We start from the raw sequence: 24,616 nt of genomic DNA, 5'->3' as shown, positions 1-24,616 counted from the left end.
TCCTAACTTAAAGTGTTACTGAAAAAGTTAATGTAATTACTAAAAAAAAATACAGAGAGAAAGAAATATTTGACTTCCAAAAGACAGTGTCTCTGAAACAATCAGAGCCAAAATGTTTGGTCACCCCAAACAGAACACGGCCCTCCAACATCCATCTGAAAAACTAGAGGCTTTCAATAGAGAGACAAACACAAGAAACAAAGCATCTGTAGAATAGATGAATATAGATAACAGAATATGTTATTCCTCAAGGACACAACGGCCATCAGCTGCAAAACTGGACACAGCATCAGAAATCCAAAAGCTGAGCTGAAGATATTAAACACAGAGTAAACACTTTTCCGTTTAATCACTGATGGAGAAACAACGGCCAACGGCCTGAAACAGACAGTGGCTCTGTTCCAAATCCTAATGAGCTGCTTATTGTATAGAGAGAGTATTTTAAGGCTTCATTGTTGCACTCAAAACATGCCAAATGACTGTCTAAATCTAGGGCAGCATTGCACGTTTCTCTCATGGATAAGGCAATCCCAGAATGCACTGAACTGATTATTTATATTCATTTTAAATGTATATATTATGTATGCATTTACAATATATATACACAAATATATGTAATCTGCCTGGACCACAAAACCAGTCTTAAATGTAAATTTTTCAAAATTGAGATTAATAGATAATCTTAAATCTGAATAAATAAGCTTTCCATTGATGTATGGTTTGTTAGGACGGGACGATATTTGACTGAAATGCAACTATTTGGAATCTGAGGGTGCAAAAAAATCTAAAATTGCCTTTAAAGTTGTCCAAATGAAGTTCTTAGCAATGCATTTTAATCAAAAAATTAAGTTTTGATATATTTACAGTACATTTACAAAATATCTTCATGGAACATGATCTTTACTTAATGTCCTAATGATTTTTGGCATAAAAGAAAAATCTATAATTTTGAGCCAAACAATGTATTTTAGGCTATTGCTACAAATATACCCCAGCGACTTAAGACTGGTTTCATGGTCCAGGGTCACATATATATAAATAAATGTATTAGTCTGTATTACACAGTAAATAAATGTAATATTGGGTTTGTGTTTTGTATTTTTGCACTTATTGTTTGATTTTCTTGGCAACGTGGTAACATGAATTGTGACTGTTGATAGAGTTGCAGTCTGAAATCACTTAAGATGTGTTTTCATTTAGGATGCTTCCTAAGAAGAGCAGCTCACTATGTCTTGGAACAGAGCTATGATTTCAGGATAAAACACTCAAGCTGTTAGTAAGCTTACTATGTCTGTTTGAAGCGGTATATTATGTGTGGGGTATTATTACTTATTCAACATCAAAACATGGGTCAAAGATGAAAACGGGCATCAAAACAATCAAAGTTTAATATAGCATTATTTTTATGTATTTATTTATTCAGTTTTAATAGACTATCACACATTTTTTCCATGATTTACCGAAGACACCACAAAACTGTCAGTGCCACAGTAGTTTATATAGCAAAAAAAATTTATTCAAAACACAAAAGTAGACACTTTACTAGCATTCAATATGCTTTTATGTATATAAAATCCCTTTTGTAAAAACCAAAATAGGATGTACCATCTTTGACCCACATACAGATGAAGTTTTAGGGTCGTTTTTCAGAATACATTTCAGAATTTCAAAAAAACAAAATACAGTAAAATAAACAAGATAAAATAGTTATTATTTGTTGGTATCATGTGCTGTATTTCAGAATATTTGTAAGATCACTTACTGTATGGCACACATTCATACTGGACCTCAAGATATTTGTATGTCCCAGGACACGGATCTGGAAAGACGTCCGAGCCAGTGATGACAACACACTGCGTCCGATTGTTACACCTGAAACATTCAATGAAATCAATTAATGGGCTAAACTTCTCAGAGAAGTGTTCACTTATAGCGATAGTTACCCAAAAATGTAAATTCAGTCATCATTTACTGTTTTGAAGATATTTTAAAAACACTTTCTGGTTCCCATTGAATTCATTGGGGGTTTTTTTCATACCATGGAAGTCAGTCAGGACCAATAACTCTGCATACACATATTCTTCAAAATATCTTCTTCGACACAGTTTTAACTTCACATTAGCACCTTACATGACTTCCACACTGCTACATTAGTTATGTGTCCATCGAGCTTATGAATATTTGCTTCTGCATGAAGACGTCTTGTATCACTTTTGTTAATTGCACCTTCCTTGCATCATGTTCTGCATGCACTGAGTGCTGCTGTGTTAATGCATGCTTACACATCTTCATGTTAACCACAAGACACTTTGTCTTTAGGCAAACCAGGAAAAAATTATTAATTAAGAAAAAATCATTAATTCTAACTCAAGGCCAACTGCAAGTTATTATGACGGGGAATATAAAACAGAAAAGAAAAAAAGTGCAGAAAACCCTAAAGGACTTTCAAATCCCCCAGCATTGAATATAAATACAACTTGAGAATTTACTCTGTGCCGTTCATAGGTAACAGTAAATGAAGACTTGTATTTTTGGCTGAAGTAATGCCATGCTGTTTTCTGCTAGTTAACTCAGAATGACTGAATGAGTAGCATTGCCAGCTGAAGCCCTGGCAGCTGAATAATGGATAGTTGGCTTCCAGTTTTTGGGCTTTTCACACTGTGTTTAACCTTGGGTTATTGTCTCTTTAAACCCTGACACTGTAGCTCCAGAGCAGGGTTAGCACCAGGGTTGCCAAGTCTGTGGTTTTACCGTGGAATTGGGCTTCTTTTAAACTGTAGCTGCTGGCTGTATCACTTCTCCCATGCAGGTTAAAAGTTTGACATATTGCATAAACTGTATTTGACTGAAATGATTGTATTGAAATCTTTAACCCATTTTAAATTCTAGCAATGCTAAAACTGTGCTGGATCTTGAGCTTTGTGAGGAGAAAGGCCACTAGCAGAGAGTCTCTGAGCTTCTTTATGAATATAGACAGTTTTTTATGATGATGACTAGCTTGTATAGTGATTTTCAAGTTAAAATATGATATAAGATATGGGTCTCCATGTGTTCACTCTGTCTGGCAGCCATTTGGAAAATTGTCTAAAAACTTTCACCAAAAGAGGAGCTCCTTCAATGTGCATTTTTAATATGTTTAAGCCTTTAATTTGGGGAAGTTTCACTACTTATTGTAAAATTAAGAGATTAAATATTTAGACTTTTGCATATTATAACCTGGAACTTGGATGTGGGAAATAATTACATTAGATCCTAAAGATAGTTTTAGCAAGACAGCCCAGATGCTACAGAACACAGTTCAGGATAAGATTGTGTGCTACGCTAACATATTACTCCACAGGCATTACTGGCTTTTACATCCATAATATTATAAATTGACAGTTTCTTGCTGGTCTGTGGTGTTACAGTGCTGTAATATTTTAAGGTGAGCTTTAAAGGGTGCACTACTATGAAAATCACAGCTTCAGTGTGACATCAATAAGAAAAAGTATCATTTCAGAGATATTGTTAACAAATATGTATGAATTTAATACATGACCTAGATTATTTATTTTAATAAATTACATGAAATTGCTGTTCCAATTAAGCTCAGTGTGCTCTCTTTAAGATCTTCCACATTGAACGTCTATGTAAATACTCCATAAACAGACTTGAAACATTAACTGATGGTTGTCACTTAAGTTAGTCTAGATGCTGCCGTGTGCTTAAATGACACTTCACTTTATATAACTGATCAAACTGAATACCTTGTTGCTCGATCTTAGTGTTGTCTTTTTGTTTAATTTGTGATTGACTTTGTACCTTCAAATAAAACAATTTTCAGGTATTCTTTAAAATTTTTTTTTTTTTTTTTTTTAAATAGACAAGAATTTTTAATAAAACATGATGTGAGCTTAATGGGAACAGGGGTGTGCTTACAGGGTACAGAAATGTACCCATTAACCACAGCCAGACTATTTGCATTTAATTAAGATTAATATTCTTGTACTGAAACCAATATCTTATGCACTCAAAAAGTCTCAATGTAGATTTTGGTGAGCTTAATAGGTACGTTTACCCTATATTGTATCCAAACAGCACCTTCTCAATGATTTAATGTGTGTGTGTGTATGGGGGGGGGGGGGGGGGTCAGTTTTCAATGTCAATGTTATTAAGGCATTTACTTTTTTATAAGTTAAAGGGGTGGTTTACTGCCTTTTTTCTTTGCTTGATTGTGTTTATGGGGTGCAATATAACGTGTTAAAAACGTTTGTTAAAAAAGCCTTATTTTTCATACATTTCTATTTTTATTGTAAGCCGCTTTCTCCTCTGTTATTTGAACGACCGGTTGACTTCCTGATTCTATGAAACCACGCCCTCAGAAACAGGCAATGGGCTCTGATTGGTTAGTTGGGCCGGTGTGTTGTGATTGGCTAAACTGCGTACTGCACATTGTCCGGAAACTTCACGCCCGTTACCTTTACCGGCGACAGGTGCATGTGCTCCGGTCAAATGTGAATAATGGTGTCAATATTGCCGTATCAGTTTGAGCCAGAATCAGACCCAGAAAGCGGTAATGAAGAGAGTCAACCGCAAACATGGCTCTTACAAAACGTTTCTGAATGGTAAATTTTTTTTATTATTATTCTCTCAAAGAATTTCGATACGCTGTTACTTGAAAATGCTACTGCTGTTTGTTAGCTTTTGAGATACGGTTTTCTCCTGATTAAACATTTAATATAACTGAATACATGACTGAGTAATTACATGAAAAATTACGTTATAAAGTATGCATGGAAAATAAACAGACCTGAATGCATCACGATGGTTAATCTTACTGTTATATAGTCCAGAAACTATGTCCAGGACAAACTGGGTGGAACAATCCGCTCCAAGAGACGAGCCTGTTATTTTAACAGCTCACATTTAAACATACAATGATGTGAAACCTAGAAACACGAATACCCAGTAACGGCCAAATGTCAAAAAAAAAAACATCCATGGCCTAAAAATATTGTTGGCAATTAAAATTGTAGAATTCTGTGACATGGATTTAAATGTAGTGAAAGTGTGTTAAACAGAGCTGGGAAAACTGTACTTTGTAGGTGAATTAACTGTAATGTAGAAACTTTCATTTTCTGTACAGCTGCCTTTGAACGACATGTATTGTGAAAAGCACTACACAAATAAATGTGAACTGAATGCACTATCAAAGTAGCCACAATATCTGGTTTGCTTTAGATATGCTTTAGCTTTAGATACTCATCAGTCTGTGTGTGAGTTCACACATTTACTCAAGCAAGAATGTCTTTAGAGAGCCACTAATATAAAGAGCAGATATTTACTCAGGACCGCAGGTCCACTGTCAGGCTCTGCCATTTCAAGTACATGACCACCTCGTGCAAAAGAAGAAATTAAACGTCACATTTAAGCCGTCCTGAAAGCAAAAGCATATGGTTCATTTTGAGGAAGGTCTTGAGTATTCCCTCAAATTCCAAACTAACAGAGACAGAATGGAAAATGTCAAACCCTAATGAGGTTTGGACGAATTAACACAGGTGGCGTTTATTTATAAAAGAACTCTGGAAGAATCTGAACTTGAGTTTGCATGTTAAACTGTACAGCTTCTCAGAAACAGCACACTAAAAGGAACAAGCACAAGATATCTGCAGAGCGAAATTCAGTATCTACAAGCGAAAAGGAAGCGAGGAAATAGCATCCACATTTGGACTACAGGCAATGCTTGGCAAACAGTCTTTTACCTTTGAGATACGATTTTATAGGCATCCGGGAGGTAGCAATTAATGTTTTCCATCTGGAAGGGGTCGGCGTCGCATATCTTGTCGTCTGTGCGGCCGTAGTTGGCGGTTTCGATCATGATGACATCACTCCCGGGGCAGCGCAGATCGATCGGGTAACCCTCACACGACAGCTCCCTCCGCACCAGACCGAACGGCAGCGCTGCACGGCTGAAGGCTGGAGGAAAGACAGGCAGATCACAGATTAGGCCGTTCCTGGTGTTAGGTCAGAGGATTTCAGCTTTAATGCCCCACCAACACTGAACACAGAAACACCACAAACAGTGCGTCCTTGTGAAAGACTTTGAGTGCCATGGTTGTGAAAATGGTCTCTTATTTGAATCGGCAGACACTTTTGCAAATCTTGCTTTCTGTTTTGTTCATATCCTTTTAAAATCTCATTTGCAATAAAATTAATGCATGTTATCTAAGTTAAATAAAATTAAATTTATTTATTTTAATTCATTTAATTTAAATGTTAAGTTTTGATATTTTGTTGTATGCATTTGTCTTTTGTATGCAAGTCGCTTTGGATAAAAGTGTCTGCTAAATGACTAAATAATAATAAACTATATCAGTAAATGTATATGTATATATATATATATATATATATATATATATATATATATATATATATATATATATATATATATATATATATATATATATGTATGTATGTATGTATGTGTGTATATATATATGTATGTGTGTGCGCGCGCGTGTGTGTGTGTGTGTGTGTGTGTGTGTGGTTGACGCATCAATGTGTCCTATGGTGTGATGGAAAAAAAAAACTCTTAACATTGAAGATAAATCTCTCTCATGTCTATTTGTAACTCTAGGAATTAAAATATTTTTTTTTCATGTTATTTAAAGTTTTTTGTTTTTACAATTTTACTGTGTCACACCATAGGACACGGTCCAATTTTTATTTGTCAACTACCCATATACATATATGCATACATAAAAATGCATGTTATCCAAATAAAAAAAAAGATTACTATATAAATACACGTGTGTGTGTGTGTGTGTGTGTGTGTGTGTGTCTGTTTTTAATCATGAAATGTGCTTTTTAACCACAAAAGCATTAATTACTGGGTATTTGAATATTTATCAGTTGTAATATAAATAACAAATGGCTTCCATTTTGACTACAAGCCCAGATATTTTGATATCTGCTCTACTAGACATTACCTTCTTGCATGATCTTGGTTTGGTGTCATTTCTAAAATTACAGACTGCACTTTTAGCATGCATTATGTCTACATCTCCCGCAGTAATGTCATAATATTATTCTTAAATTGCATCAGCATGATTTCCCGAGTCCTGTATAAAGTAGAAGGGTCAGCATATTTCTTTTGGGTGCAGCAAATTCACAATTTACCATATAAACAAGTCAACAAAAATAGAGAAATGTTGTTTGATATCTGCTGTTAATGCACATCAGACGAATAACTGAGACAACATTTGAGGATTTTCCCCATATAAAACTTACATGTTGATTTGTTTTGCATCCTCGCAAAAAGCCATCATACTATAAGATATGACTATTAAAGCCTGCCATGCAGAAGCTATGGTTATGACCATATGGTTGGTCATATTTCCATAAAATGCAGGGAACTTTGCGAAGTGTGGGAGGACAAAGTAGATATTACTGACCAAAACATAAAGAGGCGTTTTCTGTTGCCGTGCCATTTTTGAGATATTGTTATTCTGCACAATGAGGTTTCTAGACCACATGGTTTAAAATATGCAAGCAGAGACACGGGTGTGCAATATGAGCCATTAGTGGTGTTTTGGTGGTGGTTCGAGGTAGAGACGACAAATTTGCTGTGGATTACATTGGGACTGTCCTCTAACTGTGTGGCAAATTTAATTACTCATTACTGTATGATTCAATGAGCTGCCACAGACTTGAGGTCAGATTTCCTATCAGCTTGCAGAAACACAAACCCTCTTTTGGAGGTAAAAATTTGCAGGGGCTTCCCTTTCAGAAGAAAACTTACATAGTGCACGCTTTATGACAAACACAGAAGTCATGTATCATCTAGAGACTTTCATGAAAAAGTGTCTTCTGTGCTTGTTATAATGCATGCACTGATGTACAGTATCTGAATTACGCCACAGCGCATGCAAGGTGTCAAATGTCAATTGTCTGTCAATGTGCCATAATACACAGCATTCATCCCATCACACACTCTGCTTTTATACTTCAAATGTAAAGCAAACCCTGAACACCCACCAGACACACACTGCATTCATTTAAATTTAAGTACTCAAAGCTTTCGCTGCATGTCTTTACTCAAGTATTTGTGAGTGGAAATGAATAGAGAACATAAATCCCTGCAGTATGAAGTGTATTATTATTTATTTTATAGAGAGATTCAGACAGAAAGTTGGATTTCACAGACAGAGACTCTGAGGACTGAACATACTGCTCCGGATCCAGTCCAGGATTTCCATTTCTCACTCATATCCACATTCATCAGCCGGCGAGTTAGTGAAGCCACAATGCTCAACACTGCACAAACTGTAAACTTGGTAAAGTTGGTAAAGTTCACAATTTAAGGAAAAAGTTCAAAGAAACACAATACATCGATATGGTTTAATACACATTCATACAGTATATATATATTGAAAATATTTAAGTGTTTACATGCATACATTTATATAATATATAAATATATTTAACATACACATTACATATTTTTCTTAAATGTATACATGCATGCGTGTGTATTTATATATGCATAATAAATATACACAGTACACACATATTACGTAAACAAACTTATTTTGGATGCGATTTATCGCAATCGTTTAACAGCACTAATATATATGTTATTATCAAACTGCTGCAAGTTTTCAGTTGTAGCTAAATTTCACTGTGCATCCTCAGAACATCCTGCTGTCCATGCGTGTCAAACAAACAGCATTTCTCTGACTTTTGACGAAAGCAAGTGAAAAGCTACAGCATGAGCAAACTCAATGATCACAGCAGCATTTGATGTCAGGATCTATAGCTGCCAGTGGTGTTTTCAGCTCTGTTCCCCGGTTAGCCTCTCTCAGACTGCTGGAGTAAAACACGCCACTCTCTCATAATGCCATGCACTCACGACTCAGTCATGCACTACCAAACTCATTCAGCAGCTCAGCACTAATTACCCAGCTCACGCTCTGCACTGCATCTCAAACCAGCCGAATGCTCAGCTTTTACTCTACTTTTTTAAGCATTATCATCATGATGTTACATTTAATATTATTGAAGCACAAAAATAAAGTGTCTCAGAGCTGAAGTTGTAAGATTTTCTAATACAATCTGGGTCATATGAAAATCGTTGATAACATTTTACAATAAGTTTTAATTAAGGTTAGTTGATGCATACATTGAACATTAAAGTAATAACTAAAAATGCCCAATACATGTATTACAATATTTATTAATCCGTGTTAATCTTAGTTCATAAAAATACAACTGTTCTTAGTTTACCTGAGGCCCATTTAATAATATTAACAGATGGTAAATGTTAGAATCAACATTAAGACTAATAAATATTTTTAGATGCATTTTTCATTGTTCGTAACTAATGCACAAATGCTAACAACATTGTTGTAAACCAATTCACTTTATTTCTTCCATTTGTTTCCTGGACTTCATTGGAAGGGTAAAATTAAATGTTAATAATAATAAAAAAAATGTCTAATTAATTGAATTCATAAAACTTTAGCACTTTAAAACTAGAAAATTAACAGTTCCCTATGAGTTTTTTTGTTTGTTTGTTTTTTTCACCAGAAATTTTCCCTTTTTTCATGATATAACCCAAATTTATTATTAAAAAAAAATTGTGGTAATCAAATGAACGCATAATCTTTGCCAATTTAATTATTCTTAAATGTAAATTAACAATTTTAATTTTTTTGCCAAACAAACAGAGGTTTACCACTTAAATTTAAACATGGAAGAAAAATGTAGTGATATTTTGAAAAATTTATTTTTTCCAAAAATTTTATTTTAGCATTCTGTATTATTATTGATATATCTTTGAGAAGCTTGTTCTATTGTACATTATATATGTTCACTAATGCTGCAAATCCACCTATACTTTGCTTCACGAAAAACTAATACATGCCCAACTGTAAATATAGAAGAATATTACGCATGAGGTATTTCAATGGGCAGTTTTAAGAGAATGTGTTTGTGTAATATTTATGCATTTATGGCTATGTATTTATTTATTTTATTTATATTGTATCCAGTATGACTTGCAGAGACAACCATAAGTAAGGCATTTCTAAGCTGGCTGATTTAAGTGTAAATTTTGTGGTGGTCTCGAGACATTGAGCTCAGACTCAAGCCTCAGGGTTTGTTTCGCAAAATGACCAGCCGACTGTTCAATATCCCTGACTAATGTGATGCATTTCCGAGTGAAATGACGATACTTACTGGAAAACGATGTGGGACAGACTTCATTGTGTCCTTTGTAGTTTGGACATCATCCCGCATGCATGTGTCATTTCGCTGGCAGAGAACCAGACTTTATCTTGATAATGAACTTTTGTTGTTCTTTGGAAAGACATGCACAGATGAACAGCTCAAAGTAAGCAAGCTTTCAGAGTTGAGAGTTGAGTCTGAAAGATGTTGCCCCACTCACTGGCTCGCTAGAGTCGATATGCATTTCCTCACACCAGCAGTTTTTCAAACTCACCTTCTGCCAGCAGCAGTCGAGATTTACATCAAAGCTGGGAAGGGAGAGGGGAAAGCAGTAACAGTCACCCTAAACAAGCCTGCCAAAGCGTGTGCCTCTTTATCTCATGCTTTCTTTTAACTTAACTCATGTTAAAGGGGAATCCAATGCCATACATAATACATTAAATGCAATGTTCCATGCATCGCCATGGCAACAGTTCTAGCTGGATTGCAATTGGCTGTGATCCTGTTCCATTGCACTTGACTTGGAATTTTATCAGGAATTCTGGTCAGTGGCTGGAAAAGTAGCTCCTCTTATGCATCTTCCTGGTGTTTGCTGTGGGCTCAAGCCAGCATAGCCAATATCGTTGCACAATATACCCCATTTATGCTGCTCAACAGAACTTGAATTTATTTATTTATGCAGGTAAGACCTCTTGCAATTATTTTTTTATGTATTATTTATATTATTTTTATTAGTTATATTTTATTTTATTTTATTTGCAGGTAAGACCTCTTGACTATAATTTATTTATTTTTGTCCCCAGTGTTTCAGGGTCTCAAAGCAGCTTGGCTCGCAGTAAACTTTTCTCACCGACTCCATCTCTGTATGCGCTCTGAGTTTATGCATTTATGCATTATTTACACATTTGCATCATTTCCAACATTTCTGTGGACAGAAGTTTATAGAAATTCCCCAAAATAAAAGCTTGAGGATTTGAAATGTTAAATGTTCGAGGGCTTGATCATTTGAAAGTAAAGAACTTAAGGCATAAACATTGGTGAAATAATCTTTATAATTATCAATTTTTTTTTTTATTATTTAGCAGTACACCTGTAAGTTACAACAGTAATATATTCATGTCTCCATTATTATAATTAGATTTAAAAACTTAAAAAATAAAGGTCTTAGCTGAGATGTTTTTATAAATACAATACATTAACATAATTAAATTAATAAATAAAATGTAATCTACTGAAATATATTTTGTTCGATATATACATTTATATTATTTTGAAGTTACTGTACTCTGCTTTTGCATTGTCTGCAAAAAGTGAGAAGTCGCACCAAGGCAAAAGGCAGTAACTTCCACATTATCAATATTTAGTTGCTGATCACCATTTACAAAATCGTTACAGTAACACCTGTATAAAATCTAGTGATCATGGGCCATCTCATATAGACTGTTGCATATAGTAATGCGACTATTCATGGTTTTTTTTTTTTTTTACCATAACAAGCAAACTAAAAGTAGGCTAAAACGTGACCATTTTGCAACCAATTTATTTGCTATGCTCAGTAACGTAAAATAATGATAGACAGCATAATTGCTTTTATATTGACTTGAATGAAATAGTCTAACCTAAAAGAATGACTTGTGGATTTATGTGAACGCCAGCAAGCAAGGATAATGCTCAGAATGCTTGTGGATTGACGACGTTCATCGCCATGGATTGATTTTATCAGGTTACAAGAAAATTTAGGATATGGATTTAATTGCTAACTGTTAGTAGGCTACTGATTTTATGATTGATCATTCTACAGCATTCGAGTCCACACACGTCCAACTAGAAGCGACAGCTTGGTGAATAATCTGCATTATAAAAAGGAAAAAAAAATCTTTAAAAGGTTATTCACGATTACGTATTGCTGCCAAGGTATCTAGTCTTTACAGTGGTTTGTTATATGGAGCTGTTTGGTAGATCACCATCTATCTGACTCGTTTGTCTACACCGTAATTTAAATGCGACAGATTTTAATGGACAGTAAAAAAAAAAAAAAAAAAAAAAAAAAGGTGTTTTTTTCATTTTGAGCACGCACACACACACACACACACACACACACATATATACAATTTTTTTATTTTTTTTTGTGACACATAAGATTAAATATATACCTGCACGTCATTGGACTATTAACAAGCAGGTCATTTTTGTTTGTTTTTCCAGTTTTGTTAAAATTTTCAATCATTTCTAACTTTCCTTGTGGAAAGATCCCCGCTCAGTGAGCATTTAGGCAGAAAAGCAGCGTCTCTTCCGAGCGTGTGAGTGTGAGGGCCGGTTCCAGCAGGATTCCTGCCTGTCACTCTCCATTAATGCAAATTTGATTGGCCTTTGTGGCTTTAAGAACAGCAAACAGCTGCATGCAAATCCAACACACTCCCCCTCAACCGGCCCCCATTGTGTCCCGGACACCACGGGGGATTTCTCAGACAGAAAAATGGGTGGAGAGGAGAAAAGGATGGTGTCATCTTTAGAAAAGTATGAGAAGTCCCACAGTAGACTCAGCAGGGACTTCTTGAGCCTACTTGTATTTTCTTCCCTTATTAATGGACGCCAAGTAGCTTCAGAAGAAAAGGAAAATGTGCAAACTGCTCTCAAGTGCCTATAATCCAATACACAGAGTAATGCAGGGCTTACGGTGTTGTACTGTATTTTCCAAGAGGATTTCAGATGTATTGGAAGGGGGTTAAGCTTCTTTTAAAATGCGATGTTTGTCTTTTTAAAAACAAAAATATTCTCAGCACTTCAGCCTCTAAATTTCGCTGTTGTTCGAGGAATTCTTACCATCAGATAGAAAGCACTTGTGCCAAAATGCACCACAAGGCAAAAACAACAGTTTACCAAACACTACACACAATGATTTTGTGGCATCATCAAAAACTGCTCGGTTTATGTGAGCATCTAAAAAAGCCCAACACAGTGACTCACATCGAAGGCATGAGTTTGGGTCAGGACTGTCCAAAATAAGAGTTGAAAACTGGCATATGGGAAGTGTTTATGAAACTTTTTTTAAATGAATTATTCAGTATTTTTGCAATTTCACCAACACTTGGATTTGTGATGCTAGCGGCATAGAAATGTGGACCTCTGTTGAGCTGGGAAGATGCATGAGGTTCTAATTTGCATTATTTTAACATTGTTTATCATTGGAAAAACCTGCCTCTACCTACATGTCTGCAGAACTCCAAAAATGTAACTAAAATTCACTACAGTTTTCAGATGAAGTGAATATTAGTGTCAGTAAAACACCAACAACTATAATTCCTTTACACATAAATTACAGTTAAAGGAACAGATTATTGAACATTACTATGTTATGACCATAAACCCCTTCCACCATAGTGCAGTATTTGTAAACAAATACGTTTTGTTGTCGGCATCACATAACTAGCTCCATATGTATTAGGACGGGGCAATTAAAAGCATGCGATTGTCATGCTCATCTTGTCAGTAAAGCCGGTTCTGTGATTAGTATTAAATCTACTTCACGTGCTTTCAGATGGAGCGGCATTTAATACACAGAGCCGTAGTTCACTGACAAGCTACGCAATATCACGTTCATAATCGAAGGCGATTCATCTGTGATTATGAACGTAAACTTGCTCATTAGCTCACCTGGTACAGTACAGAGCGCACCAGTCATGTTTTAGAATTAAACTAATTTTCTCCACTGGCAAATTAATTTTTAACATTAACTGATAAACCTTAAAAGACAGACCTGTTATGAGCTCTGAGGTTGTGAATCGACTGTATTTGCTTTTGTTGAAGTGTGCCAAGAGATCTTTAGCTCCGCCCACTCCCATGAAGCAGAGCAAATGATTGAACCACCATTTTCCTCACGTAGTGCAACATCTCCTTCGTATAGAGTTGATCAGGTTGTCCACTCCTCTTCAATGGCTGTGCGAAGTTGCTGGATATTGGCAGGAACTGGAACACGCTGTCGTATACGCCGATCCAGAGCATCCCAATCATGCTCAATGGTTGACATGTCTGGTGAGTATGCTGGCCATGCAAGAACTGGGATGTTGTCAGCTTCCAGGAATTGTGTACAGATCCTTGCAACATGGGGCCGTGCATTATCATGCTGCAACATGAGGTGATGGTCGTGGATGAATGGCACAACAATGTCAATCTCGTCACAGTATCTCTGTGCATTCAAAATGCCATCAATAAAATGCACCTGTGTTCATTGTCCATAACATACGCTTGCCCATACCATAACCCCACCGCCACCATGGGCCACTCGATCCACAACGTTGACATCAGCAAACCGCTCACCCACAACGCCATACACGCTGTCAGCCATCTGCCCTGTACAGTGAAAACCAAGATTCATCCATGAAGAGAAAACCTCTCCAAAGTGCCAGACGCCATCGAATGTGAGCATTTGCCCACTCAAGTCGGTTACGATGACGAAATGCAGTCAAGTTAAAACCCCGATGAGAACGACGAGCATGCAGATGAGCTTCCCTGAGACTGTTTCTGACAGTTTGTGCAGAAATTCTTTGGTTATGCAAACAGATTGTTGCAGCAGCTGTCCGGATGGCTGGTCTCAGACGATCTTGGAGGTGAAGATGCTAGATGTGGAGGTCCTGGGCTGGTGTGGTTACACGTGGTCTGCGGTTGTGAGGCCGGTTGGATGTACTCACAAATTCTCTGAAACGCATTTGGAGACGGCTTATGGTAGAGAAATGAACATTCAATTCACGAGCAACAGCTCTGGTGGACATTCCTGCAGTCAGCATGCCAATTGCACGCTCCTTCAAAACTTGCGACATCTGTGGCATTGTGCTGTATGATAAAACAGTTTAGAGTGGCCTTTTATTTTGACCAGCCTAAGGCACACCTGTGCAATAATCATGCTGTCTAATCAGCATCTTGATATGCCACACCTGTGAGGTGGATGGATCATCTCGGCAAAGGAGAAGTGCTCACTAACACAGATTTAGACAGATTTGTGAACAATATGTGAGAGAAACAGGCCTTTTGTGTACATAGAAAAAGTCTTAAATCTTTGAGTTCAGCTCATGAAAAATGGGGGCAAAAACAAAAGTGTTGCGATTATAATTTTGTTCAGTGTATGTGTGTATATATGTAAAATCTCCTATTCAGGACAGTACTAAATAAAAAGTAATACACATTTTGTATAATCCCTCTTATTTTTGATCAAATTATTAACATTTTGTTGATTCCGCAAGATGAATGTAGATCAACTACATATGTACAAAGTGTGCAAAAAAAATAAGTGCAGTAGTAGTGCGCTACTTAAGGAACTGAAGGGCAAAACTAAATCCTGACAGACAAAACCAGGTTCCAGACTGTGACTAATCCACACCAGACCTGAAACACACTGACTATAGAGATGAAGAAACATGCGAGTATGGAAAAACAGTCAGGGACGTGTTTGACAACAGGTATCTTTATCATTGAAGACATTTTACTAAGAACTATCATGAATCAAAATAAGTTTTGATAGACCATACTTACAAATATCAACAAATTATATATATTTTTTTTTTTAGATATATAAACGAATGTCAGTAAATTAAGTATGAATTGTAAAACATCTCAAGAGGTGAGCGGGAACAGCGCTTGAAAGGAGTGATTAAAAATGCTTTAAACAAAGAGGGGAAAATCCTGTCGATTTGCTATAATACACAGTTTATCACTAACTTTCAGAGTTTATTACAGGCTTTCAAGTCTGCGTGTTTTTGGTGTCACTCAGTCTGATGGTTTGGCAGTACTGGAACTATTTTCATTGGTTGGAAGAAATAATTTGTCCTGAAGGACATTTCACACCAAGTGTGATTAATCGGTGCACATTTACACTGCAATGATGTTCTTGAATCAAAACAATAAATCCCTATAGAGCTATTCACATTGGGTGCGGCAAAGCAAGTTTTTTTGTTTTTTTGAACCAGTGTGCTAATGAAATGAGCTGTGCAATCAGATTGAGCTTTAGATCTCGTTCCCGGAGGTGCTGCTTTTGCAAATCAGTGCATTGGGTACATTGCGTAGCACTGCAAATACACATTGTAAAGAGAAACCACTGATGTTCCACAGAGCGCGAACAGAAGTACGTGCTGAAGAATTCGCCAAATATCCTATTTTTGCAGCCTCAACTGAGTGTGTTTTTTCTTTTAGTTTTGAGGCTTAGCACCCCGTAGAACCAGGCCTGGCTTCGTTGGCTTTGTGTTTCTATGCACCAACATTTAAGTGATTCTTCTTCTCAGTGGTCAAGAAGGATAGGCCGATCTGCTGACCAGTGGGTGTGCAAGTGTAAAATACATTTATAGTCAGCGCCACCTGTCATGCAGGCGTGAAAAATAATCAATCGTTTTCATGTTCAGTGTGAAAGCACCATTCGTCTGTGATTCGCTTCACTTTATTGTGTTACACTCAGTGTGAAAGAGCATTTCAGTATTTACTCCACAATCTTGTAAAAAAGCTATTTTGTTTAACTGTATAAGTTGATTAACTGTTGTTTCGCCATTACATGCACACACTGCTTTCACTTTTGCCTACTTTTGCCTATTTTGAGGTGTTCTAGATTATCGATTAATCTTAACCTTTTGATTATTACTGTTGCCTGTGTTGTTACTGTAGTTATTATGCATGCATTAAAGTGATTTAACTTGCACACCATTTTGGGTTCATTTTAACCCAGCAGCAATGGTTGATTTAACACAAACCAGCATTGGGTTCATATCTAGATTCACCCATCATTGGTTGTGCATTTGCAGATTGTTTTTTGCAAATCTAAATTATGTTATGAGATGTGAAGGACAACAGAGGTGAATGAACAGCGCTGAAACTCATTTCATGACACTTGAATTTTGCGCTGTTATCTGACCTCATGCATAATGCAGTGATTAGATGGAAATGAATAACGTGAAGAAACTCTCCGAATCTAAACGACGTGAACACTCTCCTACCAACAACAGCTCTTTATGTATATGCCTCATGTGACGTGTTTCAGCTGTGGGTTTTAACTGAAAATACTGGTAGTTATACTTGTAACAGTAGTTGTACTTATAACAGTAAATAAAGCACTTATATTTACATTTCCTTTTTTCCTGATTCAATTTAAAATAGTTTAGTCCTGATATCTGTTGTTACTCTGTTGTTAAACAAGCTAGGCACTCAATGATCTAAGACACTTTAAGCAATTTGCTCTTTTTCTCTAAAGTGTTTCCTTTCAGAATGTCTCCTGAGTCATTTATTGTTTGGCCTGTCATATTGGAATATAAAAATATGGAAGGGCCTCTTTTGAAGACTGCCAAGAGAAGGACCGCAAGCTGTGCGCAAGGAATCGGGCCACAGAAATCAGGAAAGGATTTTGCTGAAGCTTACAGTGATATAATACACTGTCCAGGGAGGAGCTACGGTTTGTATGGTTTGAGGTCCAGCAATGGTTTGCTGGAATTCAGCTCCTGATATTTCCCTCCGTCTGTCATGTACACCGATAAAAACAGACCAACACTGGCCTCACAATCTCAAATGAAGGTTCATATAGCCACAAGATCATCTGAAACAAATCTCTGCTTCCACGGACAAAGAATTACACTGTAAAAAATATATTTTCAAAGTTTAAATAAAAGATTATTGAAGTGCATTTTACAAAAAAAAAAAAAAAAACATTTCTGTCTTTTTACTTCAAAATTTTAACTTTAATTCAGATTTTCATGTTTAATTCAATGTGTTACTTGCAGTTTCTTTGTAATTACTCAAATTATCCAGTAATTTGAGTGAATTTTATATATTTATATATATAGTTTTTTTTTTTGTCTACTGCCCTGAAATTAGGACTGATGTAGATGTAGACGTATTGCTATCTTCATTAATGATGTTGTATTGAGTGGATCAATGCTCCCATAAAAATATTAATATTAAAGGGGTCATTGGTTGCCCATTTTACACAAGTTGGTATGATGATATTTACACTAAGTGCAAATAGCTATAGATTCTATTTACACTGTTAAAATAGCAAGATTTTCTGCTATTTATACTACTTATTGCAAATAGTGGCAATTATCTGCACCTCAGTATTGTAGTACATTATAAAACTGTACGCAATAACGTTTTGAGTGTAAATTACAGTTTTAATTCCAATTATTAAATGGATGCCACCTTATTGGAACAATAATAAACCTACTCTAACCCTATCCGATACATTAATTTTGAACTTTGTGATTATTTCCTTCATTTTTATTGAAAATAAATGCCTTTCTGATGCGATATGAGATTTGAAAAGGGAGAAAAAAAGTTCGGAAAAAAAAGGCGGGCTCGAACTCGTGTCGATCGCGTCAAAAAGCATGCGCCTTACTAGCTACACCACTGAAACTGATGCGTCATTTTTTTGTGTTGACTAACCCAATCACACGTTGGTGGGCGGAGTTAGTGTGAATAGCTTTTGCCAACAAAGCGGGCTATTTGCACTTAGTGTAAATAGACACTCCTCTTCTGTAACATACTGTGGTTAAAATTTCTCAGTGGTAGTGTAAAAAACACCTGTACCCTGTCAAAATCAGCTTTGTCTTCATGCTCATCTAGTCCATGTTGCTTTAAATGCTAATGAGCTCTGCTGACTCCGCCCCTCTCTTCCATGGAGTGACAAGCAGACCATAGATATGTGTAGATTCCCTATTCAACAGCTCCAGATACGTTGCCGCGTCAGCCATCTCACATTCACCATAATAATCAATGAATATTCAAAGATCTCTCACTTCTTCTGTAGATAAAGTTGGATCACGAATGATTCGCACGAACACAGATGCATTTATGTAGATCGAGGATCAGTGCATTGACTTCAAAGCGAAAGTAAGGTTAATCTTCTGCGTCTTAGCGGCTCAGATGTTGGGAGTAACTGATGACTGCTATATTCATTATTACATCCAACAACTAAACACCTCAATCACTTAATTGGAGACACCTTGTCTTCCCCTGCACCGGAGGCAGACAGTTCTCAGCTCTCTCAGGGCGGGTCTAAGGTAAGATGGACTTGTATATCAAATCTGGTGGGAGGAGCCTGTACAGAACTGCATCATTCTGACAGGAACCTCAGAACAGCCTGATTTGAGAAAGGGAAAAATAGGGATTTATAAACACTGGGTGGATTTTTATCATTATAGGATGGATGTGTACACACACATTTTGTTCAAACAACTTGTAAAGTGAATTTTGCATCCGATGACCTCTTTAAGAGTTTTAAACTAGAGATCTTAGCATTAAAATTAATATATAAAATAAGCTTTGTTTTGACAGACAGAGACACAACCTAGAGTTATCTTCTCTAAATAAAGTAAAAAATAAAAAACAAAAAAAGCTAGATGTGACATTTTTGGGAGTTTGTGACATTTGTAAAGTTTATTTAAATTAAAATCTGTTATAAAAGTGATGTTCTGTAAAAGTTCATAAATGATAAACCAAAACACTAATAATTTGCACTTTATACCTATTAAATATTATGGTTTTCAAAAGCCGAATGGCTATAATTAATCATTTGACCCTCAGAAATTGAACCAAATTTAAAATAAATTAAAAATCAATTTAGTTGAAGCATCAGTATTAGTACTGATGAATACTTAAATATTCATCTAAGGTTTTTAACCTTTGATTAATCATAAATAATCCTGATTAATGTCTTATATAGGCCAAATGACCTTTCAGCCACCTGCATCACAGGCCTGGTAAAGTGGGTTTTCCCAGCAGAGAGCTGAATCATAATGAATCATATACTCATAATCCTCAAAGGATTACAGCAGTAATCTATAATAAGGCTCATCATAACACAGAGGAAGAATTTACAATTACTGGACGTGTTCCAGGAAATGAGATGGCTTTAAAACTAATCGTTCAATCTTACTCTAGTTAAACTGAGTCACTTCGATAAGTTGTCCAAATTATGTGCAAACTTTTAAAATGATCCCTAATTATTCAAAACGATATGGAACGCTGTCTGACTTTGCAGAAAGTCGATTTAAAAGTGACAGTTTTAGCCTTCACTGGCAGTAACCTCATGTCTTTCCACTCAAAACAGAATCCATTCACTAGTGCTCTCTCCCTGCTACTGACAACCGGCTTAGATACACATTTGCCCACAGCTCTACTAATGGAACGAATCATTATCAAATCAACTCACATTTCCATTCTGCAGAATTATATCAAATAAATAAATAAAAACATACTAGGGATGCATATAATTAGCTCTCAATACATTTACAAGCGATTTCTGCATAATTTTTAGCAAGGGAACAAAACTTTGCAAATGCATCAAGACTTCTGCCACTTTGCAAACCAGAAATTTCGGAAAAACTTTCCAGGATTTTTTGGAAATATTTAAAGAAAATTTTCCACCCCTTTGCTACCATAGTTGAGAAACTTCAATGTACCCATCCTTTTTTTGTCAAAGATAATAAATAGTATAAATATAGCCATGAACAAACACATTCTACAACAGAATTAACTCTGTTATGATGCATTTAACACACATCAGGGACTTGTCTCTCTTTTGTATGCGAGTTGCAAGAAAATGACAGGGAAAGAGGTACAAATCTTAATTGTGACCCTGGAGCACAAAAGCAGTCTTAAGTCTCTGGGGTATAATTGTAATGATACCCAACAATACATTGTCTGGGTCAAAATTATTGATTTTTATGCCAAAAATCATTAGGATATTAAGTAAAGATCGTGTTTCATGAAGATATTTTGTAAATTTCCTACCATAAATACATCAAAACTTAATTTTTGATTAGTAATATGCATTGCTAAGAACTTCATTTGAACAACTTTAAAGGTGATTTTCTCAATATTTAGATTTTTTTTGCACCCTCAGATCCCAGATATTCAAATAGTTGTGTCTCAGACAAATATTGTCCGATCATAACAAACCATACATCAATGGAGAGATTATTTTTTCAGCTGTCAGATGATCTATAAATCTCAATTTTGAAAAATTGACCCTTATTACTTTAGTTTTGTGGTCAATGGTCACAATTAATTCTCACATTTTGACACAGGTCTGTCTCTTTCCACAGTTGGGAAAATAGAAAACTAAAATTTAGTTAGAATTTATTTATAAATTATGCATGTTATGAATATTTGATTGGTAAACATATTTATAAAAAGTGAGTAACAAATTAGATGTTTTTGGAGCTTGGTTATATAAATGCATTTTGTTTGTATGTGTGTGTGTGTGTGTGTACACGTATTTAACCTATGACGCGTGCAGGATGTTTTAACGGTACAAAGACCTCTTACATATCAAACAATGTGGGAAAATTTGATTTCTCACATCATGGCCCTTTTAGATTACTCTTCACTTTAGTAAAACGCTGTGATCTTAATTGTGGCATTGTGTCTGCTCACGTACTCATCAGATAAAATCAAACACAAACTCAGCTGAGGTTAATGGTTGAAAAGTTTGTAAAAAAAAAAAAAAAAGCAGTTTTTTTTTAAGCATCTCATATTTCCAGAAGTCATTCAGAACACAAGAAACTCACAGAAATATGCATCTCGCTGCTAGAAGATGAATGCCAGATGAGAACAAACATTGACGTACAAAGAGCTGAGTGCAGATCCAAACCTCCCAATTCCCAAAGTTATAAAAGATAAACCAAAATCAAAACATAAAAATTGATTATGTGTCAGCTGATCAAAGTGGCTCATTTTAGGGAAAGAAAACTCTTCTGAACTCTTCTTGGAGGGAAAAAAAATATTTCAGCTGCTAAAAATACTGCCAGTATTTAGAAAGACCTGCAAGACATTTCTGGACAATTAATGTAAATTAATATATTAGGACCTACATTAAAATCCATATCATATAAGCAAATATGTGTTGTTTTGAGAAACATTATTTCTGGCCAGCTTTTGTGGCTGGAGATATGGCTTGTTTCATGGATGACTGAAATTGAGGCGAAACCGTGTAAGATGGATAAATCATATCTCTGGTGTGCTTGACACTTTTCCCATGGCAATGCAGTGATAATTTATGATATCTGTGTCACATATTCATGATTCAGGCATGAGCTAGCAAACACTAAAATAAAAGACAAGCGCAGCATGAAACGGTTTCTCACACACAATAAGCCTCACCAAATCAGACTCATCAGGACTATGAGAACTGTCACTCCATTGGAAAAGATGCACAATACATGTAACACATTCTCAGAGTTCGTCAAATCAGCAAATCCAGTGAAAAATCACAACTGCAGGTCTAACATCTACACAGATTGCATTCTACAGCTGTTCATTTTTGGCTTTGCCAGTTTTATTCATAATATAGTAAAGCAAAATAGAGTAAGAAGAACAGGAAATGATGGGGAGAAAAGGGGGCAGCTAAACTAAAATAAAATGAGATATTGGCTGAATCTGAGTTATGCATAATTCCTTACTAACATGATCCCAAACATGATCCCTGCACGATCTAATGTGTAGCATCTTATTACGTCACTGTCATGCATTGTGTGCAACACATTTCTTCATGTTTCGTCCATTTTCTCCACTGCTAAAGAAACTCTTAAGTCTCTTAAAAAAAAAAAAAGCTTTCTGAATTACTTTTTTCTTTACTATGATATTTTCTTTAATTTTAAGAGGAAACGCCCACATTTCTAAGAATTTTCCTAGAATTTTGTTATAGCAACTCTTAGCACTAAGATTTTTCATGAATATGGGCCCTGGTGTTTTGAGTATTGAGTGAATTCTGACTAACTTAAACGACTCTGATTGCCATTCGAGGTCATGCGCTCAACAGACATGTCTACAATTTCAGTATTGACTATGCAGGACTATGAAATAACAGAATCAAGGCAGAACATATTCAATTTGCAAACTAAAACCAACATTTCAAACACTGTTATTGATCTGAACTGGCATGAGCTGAATGATGACTCTACTAATCTGAACAAATCTCCATTAACATGTTTAGCTGGAAGGTGCACTATATTCACTAAACACAGTTGTACAACATGATTACAGCAGGCTATAGTCTCTATAGAGATGGTCTTACCTTCTGAAGACTGTATCAAAATCACAGTTAACACAAGTCCATGCAGCAGCGGACATTTCCACAGTGAAGTTGCCATTTTGGTTATTCAAGAGCGTCTCCAGATGTTGGATAATGGTTTAGATTGTAAAGAGGATCTAGACAGTATGCAGGCCACGCAGACATCAGCAATCTGCTGTTCTCCACCTTTCACCATTCATGCTCCATCTGAAAGCACATTAAAGATTAAATAATTAGCGGTGTGAAATGGGATCACCAAAACAGAAATCATATCACATCAACATCAAGCTGTAAAAGCTCAAAAGACTCTACGTCTGTAATCGGATTGATGGCTCAATATGACTGAAAAGACCACAACTGATTCTGATTGGAGGTGGCGGCGTAGATCTGAAATCCAAACAAAAGGGTGGAAAATGCATGTAAATGCTTTAATCTGGCTATTTTCTCAATCCGATTTAAAAAATGTTACACATATGAACTCTCAGAATCTGAAGTCACACGAGTTATTAATTCCATGTCAACTCAACCAGAGGTCCCTGGCTCAAATTTTCTAAAGATAAACGTGTAGTGATGAAAGGCAAAATATTAAATGTTATAAATTAATATTTACTGAGTAATCCAATATTTTGTAGTCGAGGAGGGGTCAAAATGACAATTTTCACCTGAGATTCGGAGCCAAACTGCAGGGGTGTAAAAATGACTTCAGAAAGATTGTAGCATCATTAGATTATTTTTAGACAGAGACTGGTAGGTCTGTTAGTAAAATCTGATGACTTTAGCAATCTTTGTTGCATTATAAGCCAATGCTGACAGTTCAAAAACGGGAAAAAGCACTTTTCAAGTTTGGATGCCTGTAGCTCAAGAAGTATTAAAGTTATCTTAATGTCCTTTTAGATTTTGGGTCTTAAAATGTTTGGTTCAGTTACAGAAATATCGCAATCTCAATCTGGCAGAATGTGGGTCACTTTGCATACAGACGACACTTCTTTTAAAGAGGAATGTCTGAAAAACAAATAATGTTGAAATCAGAGATATATTCTTTCCCTCAATCAAATCATTTGCACTGAACAAACCTGTCTGCGTGCTGTAAATATTATTCCCCCTGTAGTTTGTGTGCATGTAGCTCAAGAAGTATTAAAGTTATCTTGATATCCTTTTAGATTCTGGTTCCTAATAAACTTTTATTTTTGAATCCTAATTTTCAAGGCCCCATTTCATTCAGTTCCAGAGATATGGGGATCTCAATGCAACTCCATGTCCAGATTGTTGAATTAATAATACCCATTTTCAGCAGTTGAAAACCAAATGTTGGTCACTTTGCATATAGCTTATGCTTCTTGTATTTAAAGGGGAAAGTCTGAAGAATAA

The 24,616-nt window shown here is 35.8% G+C and overlaps 1 protein-coding gene across 2 annotated transcripts in view; it reads right to left on the bottom strand.

The window, feature by feature from the left end:
- The window catches only part of adgrl2b.1 (adhesion G protein-coupled receptor L2b, tandem duplicate 1), a gene marked incomplete at its 5' end in the record, with an annotated part of 94,550 nt that extends 71,223 nt beyond the window's left edge, over positions 1 to 23,327 (bottom strand). For both annotated transcript variants that reach the window (XM_079434785.1, XM_079434786.1), the window contains 3 exons: positions 1,763 to 1,872; positions 5,742 to 5,955; positions 23,252 to 23,327. In XM_079434785.1, the coding sequence (XP_079290911.1) occupies positions 1,763 to 1,872; positions 5,742 to 5,955; positions 23,252 to 23,327 (400 nt within the window). The remainder of the gene's footprint in view (positions 1 to 1,762; positions 1,873 to 5,741; positions 5,956 to 23,251) is intronic.
- Between the last annotated feature and the right edge of the window lie 1,289 nt (positions 23,328 to 24,616).

Source organism: Barbus barbus, assembly GCF_936440315.1.
Source record: "Barbus barbus genome assembly, chromosome: 15".
Taxonomy (NCBI): domain Eukaryota; kingdom Metazoa; phylum Chordata; class Actinopteri; order Cypriniformes; family Cyprinidae; genus Barbus; species Barbus barbus.
Note: the sequence above shows the minus strand (reverse complement) of the source record. Positions and strands in the feature narration are given on the sequence as shown.